Here is a 19,767-nt window from a genome sequence, read left to right as displayed (position 1 = left end):
GGTTGCATCCAGGAGGCCATTTCCATAAATTTTGACTATAAAGTCGACTATATTTGGTGAGAGATTTTTTTTGCCTATTTTGGCTATATTTGTATGGATTTTGAAATGTTTTTTAAAAAAAATATATTTTCTGCCAATTTTTTTTTTTATTATTCCACAAAAAAATTCGGAAAATTTTCAAAAAAAATAAAATAATTTTTTTTTCGAAAAAGCGATAATAAAAAAAATATACAAAAAAAATAAATTTTTTTTTGGGGGGTTTGCAGACCACCCCCATGATCTCCGTACTCTGCAGGTTGCAAGTTGTAGGGCCGTACACCACAGTCTACTCCCGACTGTCCCGCTGCCATTGCCGGTGACCTTCCTGCTCCTCCCGCATTCCAGCACCCGCCCTGCCTACCGGCAACTCCCGACATCGGTCATTGACTTCCTTGCCGGGCTTCGACAGCTTCCTCCCGGCCCTGCTCCGTGAGCTTCCCGTCGGTTGTTGCCTTTCGTCTGTTCTTGTTCCGGTGATCTCGCCGTCTCCTCTGTGATCTTCCCGTCGGACAACCGACCACCACACGAGCCTCTGCCACTCGACACCACGCAGCCCCGCCACCCTTGGCACGCGGACCTCGTCATCGGACGGCCTCCGAGCAGCCTCCCTGCCACACAAACACCTGCCAAATCAACAGAACACTGCCACGTGGCGACACCTCGTCTGCCAACTTAGCAGGTCGTACTGCCCACACAGTGCCACGCGATCATCCATACAGGACACGTCACTGCCTAGTCATATGACCGTACAGTCTGTACAACAACTGGTAGTATTCAGTTGGTCCACGTCAGCAGTCTGTATCGTACGGACGCACAATCACTAGGGGAGGTGAGGTTTTTGCGACGGTCATACGACCGTCAAATTTAAATGCGCAGTTCGCTGACGTCATCATTTTTCAAAATTTTTTGCATGCCCCTCTCATTGAGCTTTTTGTTTTGCAGTTCATCTTTGGAAGGCCATATCTTGCTCTTTTTTGCTCCTTTTTTGGTGCAATTTTTTTTGAAATGGGCTAGAATTTCGTGCTCTTCGCAGTGTTGAAAGAATTTTTTGATTTTGATGGACGGATTTTTCAGAAATTGCAGATCTTCATGACTGTACCTGTCTAATCCCCGATTTTGCAACTTCAGAGGCTTCGTTTGGGGTCATACGACGTCCTTTTTAGGTGCCATTTTTTTTGAAAGTGCATAATTTTTCGTTTACTTTCATAATCTGCCATTAGTTTGCAGTGATTTTGAGTAGAAATTGTACTTTCAGTATTTGGCCATTCTTGGCCTATTTGGTACTTGCATTTTGCTTGGATCTCAGATTAGATCACTAGCAGTATTTGTTGAAGTCTCTTATATATCATTTTGAGAAGTTGTAAATTGAAATTATAAGTCCACTTTGCCTTGTTTTGCAAGTGGCCCATTGTATATGCACTAAGTATAAAGCACCAAATCACCTTTTTGGTGGGGTTTTCTTGATTGAGTATTTTGGGGGGGTGTCTTGTGTGATTGTGCCTCTCTCTATCTTGTGTTTTTTCATTTTGGTTCTATGGGTTCTCCTAAATTTCCACTTTTAACTCCTCATAATTATGCATCATGGAAGATTAAGGCATGGAGTAAACTAATGGAAAAAGGACTCATTCATTATGTAAATGAAACTATTACAGCACCACCTGATCCTAAGGCCTAATGCTCAAATTGAATGGCTTAATAAGAATGCTATGGCACTTGGAACTTCTAGAAAGTATGTATTAGACACACCCAAATGATTTGACAAAGACACCCCCCAATGATTTGACACTAACAAATGTGAGTTTTGCACCTCGTAAAGCATGGCTTGGAGACAAAAACAACACAATGAAACCAAAATTTTGTAAGGGTTGTCACATTTTTGAAAATTAAAAAATGAGGACAACAAAGTTTAGGTTAGGGAACCTTGGAGGCAGTTTATCAAGCAGTTTGATAGTATTTGAGGGTTAGTTGAGCTCCCATCGAAATTATGGGTAGAATGCCCTTTTTTGGAGTGATGTTTGGTTAGTCTTCCAATATTTACTATTTTTTGTGAGTTTTGAGTACTGAATGGGATAGTTGTCAGGGTTACTATTTTTAGTATTGTTGGTGGGTTTAGTTTTGATGACTCTCAAACTAACTATTTATATAATTCGGTGGTTTTAAATAAAATATTGATAAGCTATTATTTAATATAGTTAAATTAAGTACAACTTGAGTTGGCCTAGTGGTGGAGAACTTGTGCTCTTGAAATAGAGGTCACAAGTTCAAATCGCACAAAGGGGGTAGGTTATGTACACCTTATCGGCTTCGGCCTATTACCTATAAAAAAAAAATATAGTTAAATTAAAAATTTAATTTTATCGTTATTTTAATAGAAAAAAAGTACTTTTGTAGAAAAATAGCAAAAAGTAGGTGTTTTTTTCAAAAAAGCAACAAAAAAGCAAAAAGTGTGTTTTTCAAAAAGGCAGCCAAAAAGAAAAAAAATACTTTTTCCGTAAAATAACTCTCAAAAGTTATAAATGGAGGATTGGGGCTCTCATTTTAGGGGATGTTGAGTTTGATTTTTGATATTGCTTCTTGTTGTGCGTTGCACCTCCACACTCTGTCTAAGACAGGGACCCTGTTCTGTTTGCCTCCATAAAAGAGAAGATGCCCATGCCAGTAAAGTGCTGATGAAAAACCCAGACTTTGCACAAAGTCAATAGGGCCAAAATGCGATATTGACCAGCGTAAGGAGTTTGTAATATTAAGTTGTCCCTTCATTATTGAGCCTTCCATGGCCGATAATATACCGAAAAAGTGGGTCGTTTTGCAAAAACCCGAAAGTGCTAGGTCAGATAAAGATTGAGTTTGATATTTCTCATCCGTAAAGGCAGAAAAGAATCCCAAAATCGAAGTCTTAGGGTAGGGGCGATATATTTCATGAGCTTCATTGAAAAGGTGTGAGGCTTGGGCATTAAAAAGAAAGCTTAATATTGTGCCTTAATCCCCCATCAAAAATGTTGAGATAAGAGCCGAAAATAACCCTCGATGAATTGCACCAAAAATGTCAAGCAAGTGAAAATCGAAACATTCAGCACACGAAATAGAGTTTGAGGTCATGCCCAAGTCAAGCACTCCATTTCGACCTCTGCCAATACTGATAAAGTGTCGAGGGTACCCACGCGATGCTTAAGAGATTTGAACAAATGATAGTTAGCATCGGGCTTCCCTTTTTTTTATATATCGTCTTCAAATTGGCCGGTAATAATCCTGATGAAAGCCCTAAAATGTTAAGTGTTCAAGTGACCAAGGCAAAGAAATAAAAGATTCGAACTTTTGTTTGTTTCTTTCTTTTCCAAGGAAGAGATGACTTTTTATTCACCTTGCAAGGGATCGATAAAAATACCGAAATCTCATTCCAAACGCCAAAATAAGCAAGTCACATAAGTAAAATCAGAGTCAAATTGAATAAAGTTCCAATGGCATTTTGTTATTTCGCCTTTTAAAGGCCGAGGAATATCTCAAGAGTTCAAGGTTAGGATGGAAGACATAAAATAAAGCTCGATGTTTCAAAAGCATAGAACACCTTATTTTTGCCTTCATATCACCTTTTCATATTTTGCCTTCAAACACTGATCAATATATCGAAATCACCAGTGTTAATAAAATGCGAAAGGGGGGGAGGGGAATTCATTAACATTGCCAAAAGGCTTCCCCAACTTCAAAATGGGTGCAGGTAGGTTGAAGTTTAAACATAAGCATGAGTAAGGAGAACATTTAAAAGAGCAAAGCAAATAAATGAAGGGATCGTTGATCCTGTATTCACTTGTTTGTGCAGGATGAATGGCACCAAGAGGCAACAACATGGCGTTGGATTCAAAGGAAGTTTGGAGTGCGAGTTGAAGATGGGAAATCTCGCCTCTACTGAAGAACAACATCTAGATGGGGCTTCATCAATCAACGACATATGGCTGGGAGAGAAGCACAAGATGATTCAATTTGATGAAGACACACATAATGCTATCCAAAGTATGCAGAATTAGAAGTGCATAGAAGAAAATGCACATCAGAAAATTATTTTGTTTGTAAAACAGAATTGCCTTATTGTAATGTGACTACCTGTGGGCCCCACTAATGTAATTTAAAACAGAGGGGGTACACAGGTTAGTTACACCCTAAGCTACCTGATTTGCAAAACTGATTGAAAACAGTTGTAGGTAGCTGAGGAAATGATTGAAGTGGCAGCTGGGAAGTTATGGAAGTTACTAGGCATGGGTTAAAGCTGTCAGGCTTCTAGAAGGCAGATTGCAACCATTGGATGGTTTCAATCTTGACCACTAATTCAAATTGTAAAACTTATAAAAGGCCAGTGCCTCTCTTTTGTAAAGGTTTAGATGGTTAGAATTTTAGAGTTAGACAGTTAATAGATTAGGAGTAGAAGTAGAATAGAACTGTTGGAAAGAAATTGTTGTAAAGGCAGTTAAAACAAATAAATGGAACATTGAAGCATGATGTTTTGTTGTTTGTCTTAATTTGTTTGCATGGTTTCTCTTCAGTTGGTTAGTTAGAGTTCAGTGATTTTAATGGTGAAGTGTGAGGGTATTTGATGTGATTTCAGGTTCATACCATTGGAGGTTTGCTGATTGTAGGTCCTCGTGCATGGTTAGTCTGAACATTTTTATTGTGTTTAGTTCAACTATAGGTGTTTGCTTCAGGTTGCGCTAGAATTGGGTGGGTGCCTGGATGAATGTCCATAGTCTGAAAATATTTGATTTCCTAGGAGCTTGCATTATCTCTATGGTGTTGTGAGTATATCTCTGGCTAAGTAGGGGTTAGTTTATTTGAAATTTGTCTACCCGCAACACCAACTGTTACTACCATTGTCCATAGGATCCCTAAAACTTATCTCTTTTGCTTTTATTTTCCCTAGGTTGAGATTCAAAGCATCGTTAGATGCATACTAGATTGTTGTATTCATAAGTCCCCTTGTGTTTACCAGCAAAACACATCACCGCTGAACTATCCTAAGATGTCAAGACTTGACATTATAAACCTTGAGGTTGCTTTCTTGTGATCGTCCTTAGTAGCACTAGAAACTTCCTTATGCAAGAGAGGATAAGATACTTAGCATTCTATTCTATGTTGACTGAAAGAGTAGCAATACAATTTCCCGCATCAACACTTCTATTTGGAGGAGATTGCTTCTTCATCTTTGGTTGGTCAGGACGAAACCCTTGTAGGCAACATTCTCCACATTGTTGAGGGATACAATTTGGAGAATAATCTGGTGATTTCGTTTAGAGGCCTGACTATGCCCTACTTGCCCCCCTCCCCCCATCTTAGAAACTTCTAGGGCAAAAAATAAAAAAATAGGGATTGCCAAGGGATGTCCATAAGCCATCCCTGTGTCCTTCGGGTATCACCAAGGTGGATACTCTTGAAAGAACCCCAGGGATGAACATAGGTTTTTGTAATGATGAGGAATAGAGTTTTCTTGTCAACAAAATCACTGTTATGCATTTTGCAGAATTTGAGGATAAACTGAGTGTATAAAGGCTAAAAATCTTGCTAGCCATGGCTTTGTAGTGTTTCATCTAAGAACTTTTGTTTGTCTCAAAATAAAAAAATATAGTATAGAGTATAATTAGTGACATAGTAATGGTAGTCATTTTAATATCTTCAAGTCTGGGAGTAGTATGGATATGAAAACTCATCATTGGTGGGCACATTTCATAAGTTGTGTAAGCACCCTGAATTTTTAGGCCTTTCCAAAGTTTTTGTTAGTATTTTGTAATCATAATGGGAAGAATCTGCACAACATAGCATTAGGATTACCAAAAGTAGGGAAATCATTTTATCCACTCAAAAATATGTTTCTTGTTAAGGATGTAGCCTCATTCGGATTGAAGCAAGCAATATATTATAGGTAAACTAATATATATATATATATATATATCATTTCAATTAAAATCACATACATATATATATATATATATATTGAATGAAAGTAACATTAACATATTGCTGACTGCCTTACGACAGATGAATGACCGTTATCATTGTATTATCTGATGACTATCAAGACATGAAGTTGAAGTCACGTTCAATACTAATATCACCGAATTGATATTGTTAAGCACGATAGTATCGAGCACGATAAATGCTTCGGTGAATAACTAATGATGATTACTAATATGTTGAAGTGTTATGGCTACGTAGGGTCATGAGGGGTCATGCCCCTACATAGACATAACCCTTCACCAATATATATGCACAATGATATCGATGCTTGCTGAAAACAATATAATCAATAACAATGGCAATTACATTATACAGCAAGCAGTCGATAATTTATATTCATCAGTTATAATTTGACAGAATCGAATATATATATATCAGTGATCAATATATACATATCAGCGATCACTTTGAAAGTCTACTCTTACTATATAGCATTATTCTTATTGTATTCTCAGATCAAATCTGAGATTATTCTTATGAAAGAATATCTAAATTCTGTGATAATGTCTGAAAGTAAATATCAGATATACATTGAGATTAAAAGACTATTGTTTTTCTCTATCACTGATCTATATTCCTTAACATGGTATCAGAGCCAAGTTGGTAGAGAAATAAATAAAGATAGTGACATTTTTAATTAAAATTCAGACATGCATTCAGAATCAAAGGAAGAACAATCATGGTGAACGGTGTTAGAGTGGAGGATACACTCGAAGGTGCATCCAACTTTGTCTCATGGAAAATTCAAATAATAGCAATTCTTCAAGAACTTGAATTGGATGCATATATAGAAGAAGACACTAAGATGCCCGAAGACGAACCAAAGAAAACAACCTGGAAAAGACACAACAACAAGGCTAAGAAAATAATAATTGATGCTGTTAAAGATCACATTCTTCCAACCATATCAAAACTAACTACAGCTTATGATATGTTCAAGACTATCCAAAATACATATGAAATAAATAATGCAAGCAGATTACTTACTTTAAAACAACAATTAATGCATATCAAAATGAACAAAGGAGAAACAATCACATCCTATTTCATGAGGATTTCAGAGTTGAAAGACCAATTGTCAACTATTGGAAATAATGTAGATGATATGGAGCTATCTCTAATAGCACTTAAGGGATTACCATCCAATTGGGAATCCTTTATTTAAGGCATTAGTGCTCGACCTACACTACCGAAATTCGATCAACTCAAGAAGGATTGCACTCAAGAAGAATCTCGACTAATTACAAGAGGGATGGGTCCAAACAAAGAGGGAGAAATTCAAGCACTACATGCTAACACAAGCAACAAAGGGAAGAAAAATAAGTTCAAACGGAAGAGAGGAAATAACAATCAAAATCACACAAACAGAGACTTCTCCAAGATTCAATGCTATAGGTGTGATAAATTTGGACACACTCACAGGTTCTGCCCGGAAAGAAAGAAAGCCCAAGCAACCATAGCTGAAGTCAAGGAAGTAGAGAATATCAAGCGAGCTAAATTCAAACAAAAATATGTGGATAATCGATAGCGGAGCATCACGACACATAACTGGATTTAGAGATCAATTCGAAACCTTTGAAGGGCACTCAATTGAAGAAGTTACAATTGGAGACAATTCTACCTATCCAGTGAAAGGAATTGGGACCTGCTCAATTCAATTAAGAACAGGAGTTACATTACAATTGAAAGATGTTCTTTTTGTACCACGTATCAAAAGAAATTTGGTCTCTATTTCAGGACTAGCTGATCAAGGATATTGTGTCACCTTCCATGAAGATAAAGTTCTACTCTGGCCTAAAAATTCTAACATAAAGAATGCTATTCCTATAGGATCTAGAGATGGTAGTTTATATCAACTATGTAATGCTCAAAAACATGCACTAAACCATGAAGTATCAAATTCTAATAAAATTTGGCATAGAAGATTAGGACATCTTTGGTTTAGTGCCCTACCTTCTATAGGAAAGATCACCACAGGATTACCTAATCTAAAATCTGATCATGTTGGAACTTGTAAAGGATGTGCTCTAGGGAAGAACTCAAAAGGGTCCTTTCCTCCAAGTGAACACAAATCAAAAGTTGTACTAGAACTTGTCCACACTGATTTGTGTGTTCCAATGCCATTACCATCACTAGGGGGATTTTTGTATTACGTGATATTTGTTGATGACTACTCTAGGAAAACTTGGATCTATTTCATAAAACTTAAAGAATCAAATGAAGTGTTATTGAAATTCAAAGAATTTAAAGCTTTAGTGGAAAATCAAACTGGGAAAAAAATAAAGACTCTAAGATCAGATAATGGGGGTGAATATATCTTTGAAAATTTAGAAGAAATCTGCATTTCTGTTGGTATTAAGAGGGAATGTACAGTACCTTATAATTCTCAACAGAATGGAGTCGCAGAAAGGAAAAACAAAACCATCATCGAAGCCGCTAAAGCCATGATGCATGATCAAAATCTACATATCTCATTCTGGGCTGAAGCCTCAAATACAACTGTGTACATTCAAAACAGATGCCCTCATTCAATCTTAGAGAATATAACACCTAAAGAAGCCTTTATAGGGAATAAACCAGATTTAAGACATCTAAGAATCTTCGGTTGTCACGTGTATATTCATGTTCCTAAAGAAAAGAGGACCAAACTAGAACCCTCCGGGAAGAAAGGCATATTTGTTGGCTATAGTGAAACCACTAAAGGATACAGAGTCTATATTCCAGGACGAAGATCTATTGAAATCAGTAGAGATGTCAAATTTGAAGAAGATGCTGCTTATAAACTCTCTCTAAGTGCAGAAGATGATCAAATCACAAAATAAGATGAAAATCATACAATTGAGAATCAAAGGGAGAATATCATAGAAGATCATGAACCTCCATCATCTAATTTTGAGAATGCTGAAATTCCTAACAACAAGAAAAGGCCACTATGGACAAGAAAGATGATTGAAGAAAATAATGTGGAACCTGATGAAATCTTCAGAGAGAGTAAGAAAACAAGAAGTCAATCATGCTATGTTGCACTCATGACCAAGCTTACAAAATCTGAACCATCAAATGTTGAAGAGGCTTTAACATGTCAAGCTTGGAAAGATACAATGATTGAGGAATACCAATCTATCTTAAAAAATGATGTCTGGGATATTGTACCTAGACCAAAAGACAAATCAGTTGTCTCTTCGAAGTGGTTATTCAAAATCAAATATGCACTAGATGGTAGTATTGAAAAACACAAAGCCAGATTCGTTGCTAGGGGGTTTTCTCAAAAGGCTGGAATTGATTACGAAGAGACATTTGCTCCAGTTGCCCGATATACTTCTGTAAGAACCATTATTGCCATTGCAGCGTCTAAAGGGTGGAAGATACATCAAATGGACGTAATTACCGCATTTTTGAATGGTGTTATTGAGGAAGAAGTATATATAGAACAACCTGAAGTCTTTGCTACACATGATAGAAACCTCTATGTGTGTAAACTGAAAAAAACTCTCTACGGCCTTAAGAAAGCTCCCAAGGCATGGTATGAAAGGATAGATAGTTATCTCTCCAAGCTAGCATATTCCAAAAATGAAGCAGATCCTAACATATACTTCAAAATATCGGATGGTGACATGTTAATACTTGTTCTCTATGTTGATGACTTATTGATAACAGGAGAAGATCATCTTATTGTAAAATGCAAACAAAATCTTGTGGCTGAATTTGATATGAAGGATCTAGGTCTTCTGCACTATTTTTTGGGCCTAGAAGTATGGCAAAAAGAGAATTATATTTTCCTAAATCAAGGAAAATACACCACTGATATCTTGACCAAATTTGGTATGATGGATTGTAAACCTCTATCCACTCCAATGGAAACAAATCTTCATAAGCTTAAAAGTGAAGTGGTAGATTCAAAACCTACAGATCCTATATACTATAGACAGATTATTGGATCTCTTATGTACTTGGTAAACACTCGCCCTGATATTTGTTATGCTACTAATGTGTTAAGTCATTTCATGTGCGAACCTAAGAAGATTCACCTAATGGCTGCTAAGCATATTCTGAGATACTTGCATGGTACTATTGGACTTGGCCTGAAGTATGAAAATGTTTAGATACAACTCCAAGGGTATTCTGATTCCGGCTGGGCAGGCAGTTCCATTGATCGTAAAAGTACTACGGGTTGTTGTTTCAGTCTTGGATCGGCTATGATATCCTGGTTTAGCAGGAAACAATCAGCAGTTGCTCAGAGTTCCACTGAAGCCGAATATATGGCTGCCTCCATGGGAGCTCGTGAAGCAGTGTGGTTAAGGAAATTGCTAGTTGGACTATTTGGGAAGCCCCTGAACCGCACAATGATTCACTGTGATAATCAAAGCTACATCAAACTTTCTGTAAATCCAGTTTTTCATAATCGATCCAAGCATATAGAAATCCCTTACCATTACATAAGAGATATGGTAGACAGAGATGTTATCAAATTGGCTTACATCAACACTGAAGAGCAAAGTGCCGACATATTCACCAAACCTCTTGCAAAGTTGAAAGTGGAGTACTTTAGAGGTAAACTTGGTATGACTAAATTATAATTGAAATTTCTGATATTGAATCTCAGTCATATGTAATTTGATATAATCATGAATATTTTGGATGCAATATTGCATGTGTGTTATGTCATGAAAGGTGACGATCTTTCATGTGATGTGTGTGTAAGGTCGCTATTAAGGTGACGACCTCAACAATAGCTTGATCTGTTATCAAGATTGACTACATTAAGTTGTTGTCTCGGAATGTGCCGGAAATCTTGATATTGAATTTGTTGTGTTTGAGTTATTGATTTGTTGTCATTAAGTGTTGTCCCGAAATGTGTCGGAGATTATGATAACAATCATATCATGACTGACTACATTAATTTGTTGACCTGGAATGTGCCGGATGTCATGATACTAAAATTATTGCTCCTAAGTTTTGATTCATTATCATGACGAACTACACAAATTGTTGTCCCGAGATGAGTCGGAAGTCATGATAACGAAGGTACAAAATGGACAAAATTAATATGTTGAAGAGCATAATACCTGTGATAATGACAATCTTACAGTTGTTACTAGGATCAAAGTTGTTATCTGATAGACTTCATGTAGTTGTTGTCCCAGAGTGCTGGAGATCAGATAATCCATATCTCCCTGAGATATGAAGTATTCCACTGGTAAGCATTATTGATGTATATGCTCATACCAAATGAATATATATCTAGAATGTTGTTCCTTAACATAATTATGAAATTCAATCCTCTTTTGGTAAGAGGGAGTGTAAAGGATGTAGCCTCATTCGGATTGAAGCAAGCAATATATTATAAGTAAACTAATACATATATATATCTATATGTTTGAATGGAAATAATATATATATATATATATCATTTCAATTAAAATCACATACATATATATATTGAATGAAAGTAACATTAACATATTGCTGACTGCCTCGACTATTATCATTGTATTATCCGATGACTTCGAGACATGAAGTTGAAGTCATGTTCGATACTAATATCACCGAATTGTTATTGTGAAGCACGATAGTATCGACGATAAATGCTTCGGTGAATAACTAATGATGATTGCTAATATGTTGAAGTGTTATGGCTACGTAGGGTCATGACCCTACGTGGCATAAAGCCATGTAGGGGTCATGCCTCTACATAGACATAACTCTTCACCAATATATATGCACAATGATATTGATGCTTGCTGAAAACAATATAATCAATAACAGTGGCAATTACATTATACAACAAGCAGTCAATAATTTATATTCATCAGTTATAATTTGATAGAATCGAATATATATATCAGTGATCAATATATACATATCAGCGATCACTTTGAAAGTCTGTTCTTACTATATAGCATTATTCTTATTGTATTCTCTGATCAAATCTGAGATTATTCTTACGAAAGAATAACTAAAGACTGTGATAAAGTCTGAAAGTAAATATCAGATATACATTGAGATTAAAAGACTATTGTTTTTCTCTATCACTGATCTATATTCCTTAACATTTTTGAGTAGCTTTTCTGTTCATACTGAGGAAAATGAGATTTCCAACAAAAACTAGTGGTCCTTGGGGCAAGAATGCCAATCGGGGGATGAACTTGTGCTTAAAACTTTTTATTGGATTAAGATTCTCTCTTTTCAAATGCATCAAATATTTAAGCTTGGCAACTACTGATTGCTACAGTTTATATTTATTAAAGGTTATCTTGAGTTGTCAGCCACTAAGTAGCTTTTAGAGGTGTGCACCTGTGATCCATTTGTAATTTTGATAAAATTACCTAGGTAGGTGATTGAGCATGCATGCATATTGTTCACCAGTTTGCCCCTTTTTTCTTTTCTTCTTTTAGTATATTATTATTTTTTAATATCATATTTTAAAATAGTCTCATATTAAATGTGTCACTACATTTAACCTAAAACAATCATCTAGTTTGATTCTTTTTGGTCAAATAAAGACTCGACCCATTTCTCAAAGATTTTATGTTTCCAAATCCAGAAAGTCAATTATTAGTTGTGCATCATGTATCTAAATCTTGCTCAAAGGATTAACCTTTCTGATTGGCATATTTATCTTTGAAAGGGATGTTGGAATCAAGGAACATTAAGAGATGCGGGTTGGGGGCGGGGGGTGAATCAGTGTTCTGCAATTTTTAACACTATTAGTTTGTTCTTTCAACCACTTAATGCAAATGGACAAAAGAGAGATATAGAAACACAAAGCAATCAGCAACAACACCATAACACCAAGATTTTATACGTGGAAAACCGGGTTAAGGAAAAATACCATGGTGGGGATGAGACCCACAATATAAATATACTTTGTAGAAGTATAGAAATATTACATTGGGAATGCACATGCATTCAGACCAAAGAAACGGGACTTGGACTCGGGACTCAGAGTCAGACTCGGCTAGACTCGGGAAAGTGAAAAACTTAAGAAATTTAGAGATTTTTAAAGATTTAAAACTTGTTTCATGCACCCTTTATTGAATACATCTTAAAGACAATAACATCATCAAACTCGGCTCATTTGATTACATACTCAAGTATACATCAATCACATTAGCATAAACGCAAATTGTAGCTAAAGGAAATAACAAACATAAATATATAAATATTGTCAAATGTATATAATATTACAAAACTCATGGAATAAAAAATCCATGTCATCATATGATCATCATCAAATGTTCCACACAAATACCAAAGGTAAATACAACTACAAGCCTATGGCTCAGAGGAGCGTGCACCCTCTCACCCTGGCCCCCTGCGAAGGCGTTTAAGGTAGGTCCTGGATGATTTAGCAGCCATAGTCGCTTCCTGTGACACCATGCCATGCTCACCAACATCAGGAACATCTGTGTCACTATCAGTATCTCCTGTCTCTGCTCGTGCTCTCTGCTCCTCCTCTGCCATGGCTACAACCTCAGCCTCTATATATACCTGGTCGATCCAATCAGTGTCAAACTCAGAGGTTAAATTTTTCCTACTTCTATCGACGCAGTTTCCCCCCATATTTTTCAACGGGGGTTCGGGGGCAGTGCCCCCAAGGTGGGGTCAAGGGGCATCGCCTCTTGCGGGGTTGAGGGGCAGTGCCCCGCAAGGCCAAAAAGACTTTTATTATTTAATAAAGGCGTCAGGTGTTATTTTTCTATTGGCTGACATGTTGTAACCCTAATTTTTCTCATTCTCAGGCGGAGGTTGTAGTGAACAAAGACGAGATTATTCATTTTTAAAACACTAAAAAAAATGCATTTTTTTTGGCTTTTTTTGGGCCTTGACGCCGGTCGAGTCCCAGGCATAGGACTCGCCGAGTTTGGCGAGTTTATGCCAAACTTGCCAACTCGGCGAGTCTGGCGAGTTTGCTTGCTAGACTCGGCCGAGTCTGAGTCCGAGCTCTAGAGACTCGGCGAGCATGTCTCGGACTCGGACTCGCCGAGTTTGGCGAGTTTCGGGCGATTTTCTAATCTCTGATTCATACACACTGCCTAGAGCACACTGCTCAAAATATCAAGGTCTACAACCCTAGGAAGACTCATTGTCTTACAGTATCTTTTACAAAAGATAATTGGAATGTTTGAACTGAAAAACAACATCCACAAATGCCAAAGTACAGTTCAGGTTAAGCACAAAACACTTAATCTCACACTGCTTTGCTACACTGCTCTGTTCCACTATTTTGCAATATTCCGAAGTACAAACCCTTCATTTGCACATGTGAAACTGCGCACACTCGATCAAAAACATTTTCCACACTTCTACCAATATCCAAAATGACTATATCGATAAGTCTTCTATATCCGCAACTTGAAATTAGGTCTTCTACATGTCGGCTTCAAGAACACTATACAAATAATGAAACGTGCATACATAGTTGGCTCAATCCAAACTCCAATGCATATGCGGACCAAAAAGAATTGTCTACACGCTTCCTAGATGTCAGCTAAACATCCTTGAACACAAAATCAATCACTGAAATTACTCCATCAATTCTGCACAACGATCAACTATCCAAGACAGTCGTACATTGTTCAACCCAAAAACCTACACATCGGAACTTCTAACTCATATGACAATCATCATTAGAAGCTAAGATTCTGGAATAAGGTACTCCAGACATCTAGCTATCTTCCTCTAGCTTCGCAACACAAAATATTTAACAGAAATGAAATGCCAACCAAAATATTGCATTCTGGCGAATGCTCTGTTCTAACTCACCGGACTTAATCAAATCTTCATTCTGACTTTTGGTAGGATCAGATCACACACTGTGGATGGAATAATTGACTTGGGTTGCCATCAATGACAACACTTGATGACCTGTACAGTGTCTCTTGCCAACAGGGAAGGTCATGTTAAATGTTTACTTGGTTAAGACTGAGTTTTACGTTCCATCTCTACTCTTATTATTTATTTATTTTATTAGTGACATCAAATTTAGGAATATGCAATGCATGTCAGCAAGCATTTATTAATTAGGTCCTCATGATGGACCGTTACTTCCTACTTGTCTAGAAAAGATTATTTATGTTTGTCTGTAACTGAGCATTATTTTTATTTTGACGGTCAACGCCAGATAAAATGGCACACAAGCAACAAATTTGGAAGTTAAAATAAATACCTTCTATTTTTTCACAAGATTTTAAAACAGGTGTAGTAGGTGAAAATTATAGTATCTCATATGTTGGTATAAACTTCATTTATTGTGCATTTATCTTGCTTTAAAGTTGCTATTTGACTTGTTTTGATATCTTATTATGAACAGTCAAATTAAAGTGGCTTCTTTAGTGAACAGAATTCATTTAACTAATTTTTTATTGTAATATGTAGAAGTTTAGACATTTGATTCAGTGCACACTTGACAGGTATGGGCAACGATCAATCCAAGGTATACTTGAAGATGGTCACCATGCCCTTGCACGATACTATTATAACAATTTTTGCGATGGTTTAAAACAGGTTTGTATAATACAGAGACTGCATGCATCATTAATTTGTTTTGTATATTTCTGATGAAAATAAAAATGCAGTAATTATGACCATTAGCTCTTTTTCAGTTTCATAGAAATATTGCTTTTAAAATGTATTGTAAGGAGTTTGTTTTCTTATTTGTCTCACAATCTTCAAGTTGCAGTTGTATGGTTCAATTCATATTCTTATATTTGCAATAGTGCACTGTTGCTCTGGATTTGTAAATAAGAATTAATTGCAACACAATATTTTTACTTTCCAAGGAATCTTTAAGATGTTATTATCTTTATCAGGCTGACAACTTATGAAATATGTTTCATAACTGAAAAAAAAGACACAACGCTAGTAACAAAGGCTCTGAGTATCTTTGATGCCTTTATATTGGAATTCATTATAAGTTCATTATAGCGGTTTTGGAGAAGGATAATTTTTTTGCTCCCTCCCACACTATGAATAAATTCAATAAATGAAGTCTTGGAAACAGTGAATAAACTACACAAATATGATATGATTAAGGACAGATTCCTCCAACTACCTTTAACATTATGAAAATGGTTTAGGAAGGAAATGTACAAGATATAAATAGAGACACAACATTTTACTGCATGGATCAGATTAGTTGATCATTGTTTGCTATCGACATAATTATTTTTTGGCATGATTATAGGAAGTAAATGCAGCCTATCCTAACTCCCAGTCACATAAACCATGTCAACCTGAGAAACAAAGTTCATATGGACCCATAGGAAATAGCTGCCACCATGAGCAATAGCATCCGAAAAGGAAACAACCTTCACAAGCTCAGTAAAAAAAGTAGCCCATGTGATAAACCTTGAGCTATGTGGAGGTCTTGATCGTTTGGGTTACCCCACTCTGCTTCCCTACTTTTTGTCATGCAAGTTTTTTTCCATCATCAGTAGGCTTCCAATGTAATGTCCCTGAAATTTGAAAGAAATTAATCAGCATCCCTTAGCCAACACCTCTCATACATCTCCCGAAGAATCATAAAGGAAACAAAAAGATTAAATGTATTTGTGAAATAAGACAAACGGCTCAGCCACACTAGGAGACAAAAGTCACTAGCAGATAAAAGCTACTAGAAGACAAATATACTAAAAAACAAAGGAACGGTAAGTAATTATCAATAGGCAGTGATGATATAATTATGTGCTGCGATCAATATTATTAAAGTCAGCAATAAAGAAAAGACTAAGGGCATTAAATATATTTATTATGTAATAAGTTAATAACCCCATCCGATCTCTAAAGCTAATCAAGCAAGGAAGATAGTATCATCCAAAGGCATGGAAAACCTAGGACATTTCTCACCTTAACCAGTTAGCAATAAATGGATCACTGTCAAAGAAAAGAATGAGCATGAGTCATCTCACACCTTATCGCTGTCCAAGGAAAGATACCACAGATCGAACAAAGGCAAGTAATTGTCTCATACACTATTGCTGTCCAAGGAAGGGTTACCACGATCAGCAATTAGTTATTCAACTAATGATATTAATTAATATAGAACAGGCACGATTTGGCAATTGTTTGCAATGATGTTGAGATACAATTTCTCACATGATGCCCTGTCGTTGCATACTTAAGGATGATCATGAGTTCCTCCCAAGGCATTGAATATTTGTCATACACCTTTATTTATACTTGCAGCACTCAGAAGAGCCATTGACAACTGAGTAAGACGAGGGTGATTACCTGTCCAATTGCTAGGTGAAGTATGCATGCATAAAGGAGAATTCTAGCAGAAACGGTGTCAAAGGTTGCATAAATACAAAGACATAACAGGAAGAGCAACAGAGATCATATTTCAGATCAGACTCATAACTATTCCAATCGCATGATCATAAGGAGATAGTCAGGAACAGCGATCTTACCAAATAAGATCAGAATTTATACTCTTTTTTTTCAATAATAAAATCAGTGAATCTCAATAATATTAATACATTCTGCAGACCCATTGCATATTGAAATATGTGTCAGATAAGAAAGATTACGTTCTTGTTTATTTGAACATTTCATGATTATACAAGGTTCATGAATTAAGGCCTTCTGGATATAAGTATTACATAACAATAATTCCATTAGACATTTCCCATGAAGACCTTAAGAATCATAAGCATAATTGTCTAAAAAAACTGTAAAAATAGAGAAAATCTAACAAGGGACATTACATATTAAGGCAATAGTTAAAAAGGAGTGACTAATAAGGCAGCGATTTCCTAGAAGAGGAAATAATTAAAATATAATAAAGTTTTAAGCCAGTCATTAGGAGGAAGGGTTGTCACTCTTTCAAAGGGGTAAAATTTTTGAAGAGTCATGACTTCTCCCTCATATTGGAGGATATAAAGGAAGGAGAATTCATTTGAAATGATCATCATGGTAATTGAATAAGTATATTGATCTGGAATAAGGAGGTCTAATTCCGATTATTGTATCAATTCAGGAAGAGGAGATCAGAACATTTTCTGCTATAAGCAACTGGCAGTCTAATATAGCAATCCGGTGATTTTAACAAAATATTGTGGTATCCAAGAAGGATCAATGAAATCAATGGAATCAGACAAGGAAAAATAAAAAATCAACATTTAATCTGCACTCAGCATTCTTTTAAGAAATTTGCCATAACTTTAATTCTACAAGTGTTTGGTATCAATGATAGATTTGATACTTAATTACATATGTTTTGTATGTGCATGAATATGAAATGCTGTGCCTTATTTAATAATTTACTTATTCCTCCAATAAGTAACCCTAGTGGAGGTGAAAAGGAATTACAAGGAGGGTGGGCAGATAGGAGATCCCCTTCTAAGTAGGCCACCCCATAGTGGATGACTGACATGTCTGCCACATGTGGGCCAAGGGGGTATAAAGTATGCTCTTGGGATTAGATAGGAGGATTTCCGGGTGCCCTATTGCCATTTCCTCTCCAACCTATATGATATTTGATTGTTGAAGTTACAATCATAGATGGACGAATAAGGTGACACGAATAGGGAGGGTAGAGACAAGCACCACACTAGGTAGGCCACCCCATGGTGGATGACTAATGTGTTTGCCACTTGTGGGCCCAGGAGAGTATAAAGTTAACACTTGGGCTGAGTGTGAGGGTTGCTTTGGGCACCCTATTGTGCTTCCTCATTCAACCCCTATTATGGTTGAATACTAAAAGTGAGCATAGGTATTATATTATTTATCTAAGGGATTATGATGATTATTCATATATGTACTAACCCTTGTAGAAAAAATTTGTCTTATGATTTATATGTCCAATGTTGTCTAATATGATTGCAGGACCTAAACCATGATTTATATTGCTTAAAGCATTTTAATTGGTAAATTTACAACTCTAACTATTATATATTTCTTATTTTAATGGAACTTGTGATTTTAGGGCAAGATTTAGGGCAACTCAAAAGGGGACATTACAATTAGTATCAGAGCATTGTTCCTGCCACCCTGTGAAAAATATTTGATGCAACTGAGTCAAAGAGCTCAAAGAGCATTGAATAGGGAAAAGTATATTCACAAGGTTTTCATGTTCGACAAAAATTATGTCCAACACAATAGTGCTTTAGGATACTAAATCCATCTTTGTGCTTCAGCTATTTTCATTTAAAAAATTGACATAAAAATTAAACGTTCTATAATTAAGAATATAATGTCACAATAAAAATCTGTGGTTATTATTCTATAAACCTTCTAGACTTGGTGAAGCCACACTACTAGGATAAATTCAATATGAGTTAATAAGGAGCTTTTGGTGTTGAGGAGCACATTTAGTAGTTTCTCAAGATCTGGAAAGAATTTATCCAACTGATAAGAACTGATCTTAGCAGTAAAACTTGAAATATGAAACCCCTAAAGGTCCCTCTGACAAATGAAGGAAGATAATCTTCATAGAACATTGCATAGTTGTGTGTCATACCTGTAATCGTCATCTTAATATGTGGAAAGGTCGCCCTTGCTTCAAAGAGATATTCATGATATTGTGCAAACATAGGGCCAACCTAATCAATCTCTTGCAACTATAACAAAATGGCCATGTTCTTTTTCACCAAGAGATGACCGAAAACAAAAAAAAACTTGTCCTATAATTAGAAACCTTCCAAATTTCCAACACTAAGTATTCACAAAAATATATCTTGGTTCAAGTTGGCAACTTAAGCTAATATCAGAGAAGCGCAGTGGGGT

General features: G+C 36.2%; 1 protein-coding gene across 3 annotated transcripts in view; it reads left to right on the top strand.

Annotated features, from left to right (window-relative positions):
* Nucleotides 1-19,767, top strand: part of LOC131031990 (phosphoinositide phosphatase SAC7) — a 211,088-nt gene that overhangs the window by 86,276 nt on the left and 105,045 nt on the right. For all 3 annotated transcript variants that reach the window (XM_057962870.2, XM_057962878.2, XM_057962886.2), the window contains exon 18: nucleotides 15,453-15,546. In XM_057962870.2, coding sequence (XP_057818853.2) covers nucleotides 15,453-15,546 — 94 coding nt within the window. The remainder of the gene's footprint in view (nucleotides 1-15,452; nucleotides 15,547-19,767) is intronic.

The sequence above is a fragment of the Cryptomeria japonica genome, chromosome 6 (genome assembly GCF_030272615.1).
Source record: "Cryptomeria japonica chromosome 6, Sugi_1.0, whole genome shotgun sequence".
Taxonomy (NCBI): Eukaryota; Viridiplantae; Streptophyta; class Pinopsida; order Cupressales; family Cupressaceae; genus Cryptomeria; species Cryptomeria japonica.
This window is presented reverse-complemented; position numbering and strand designations above follow the sequence as displayed.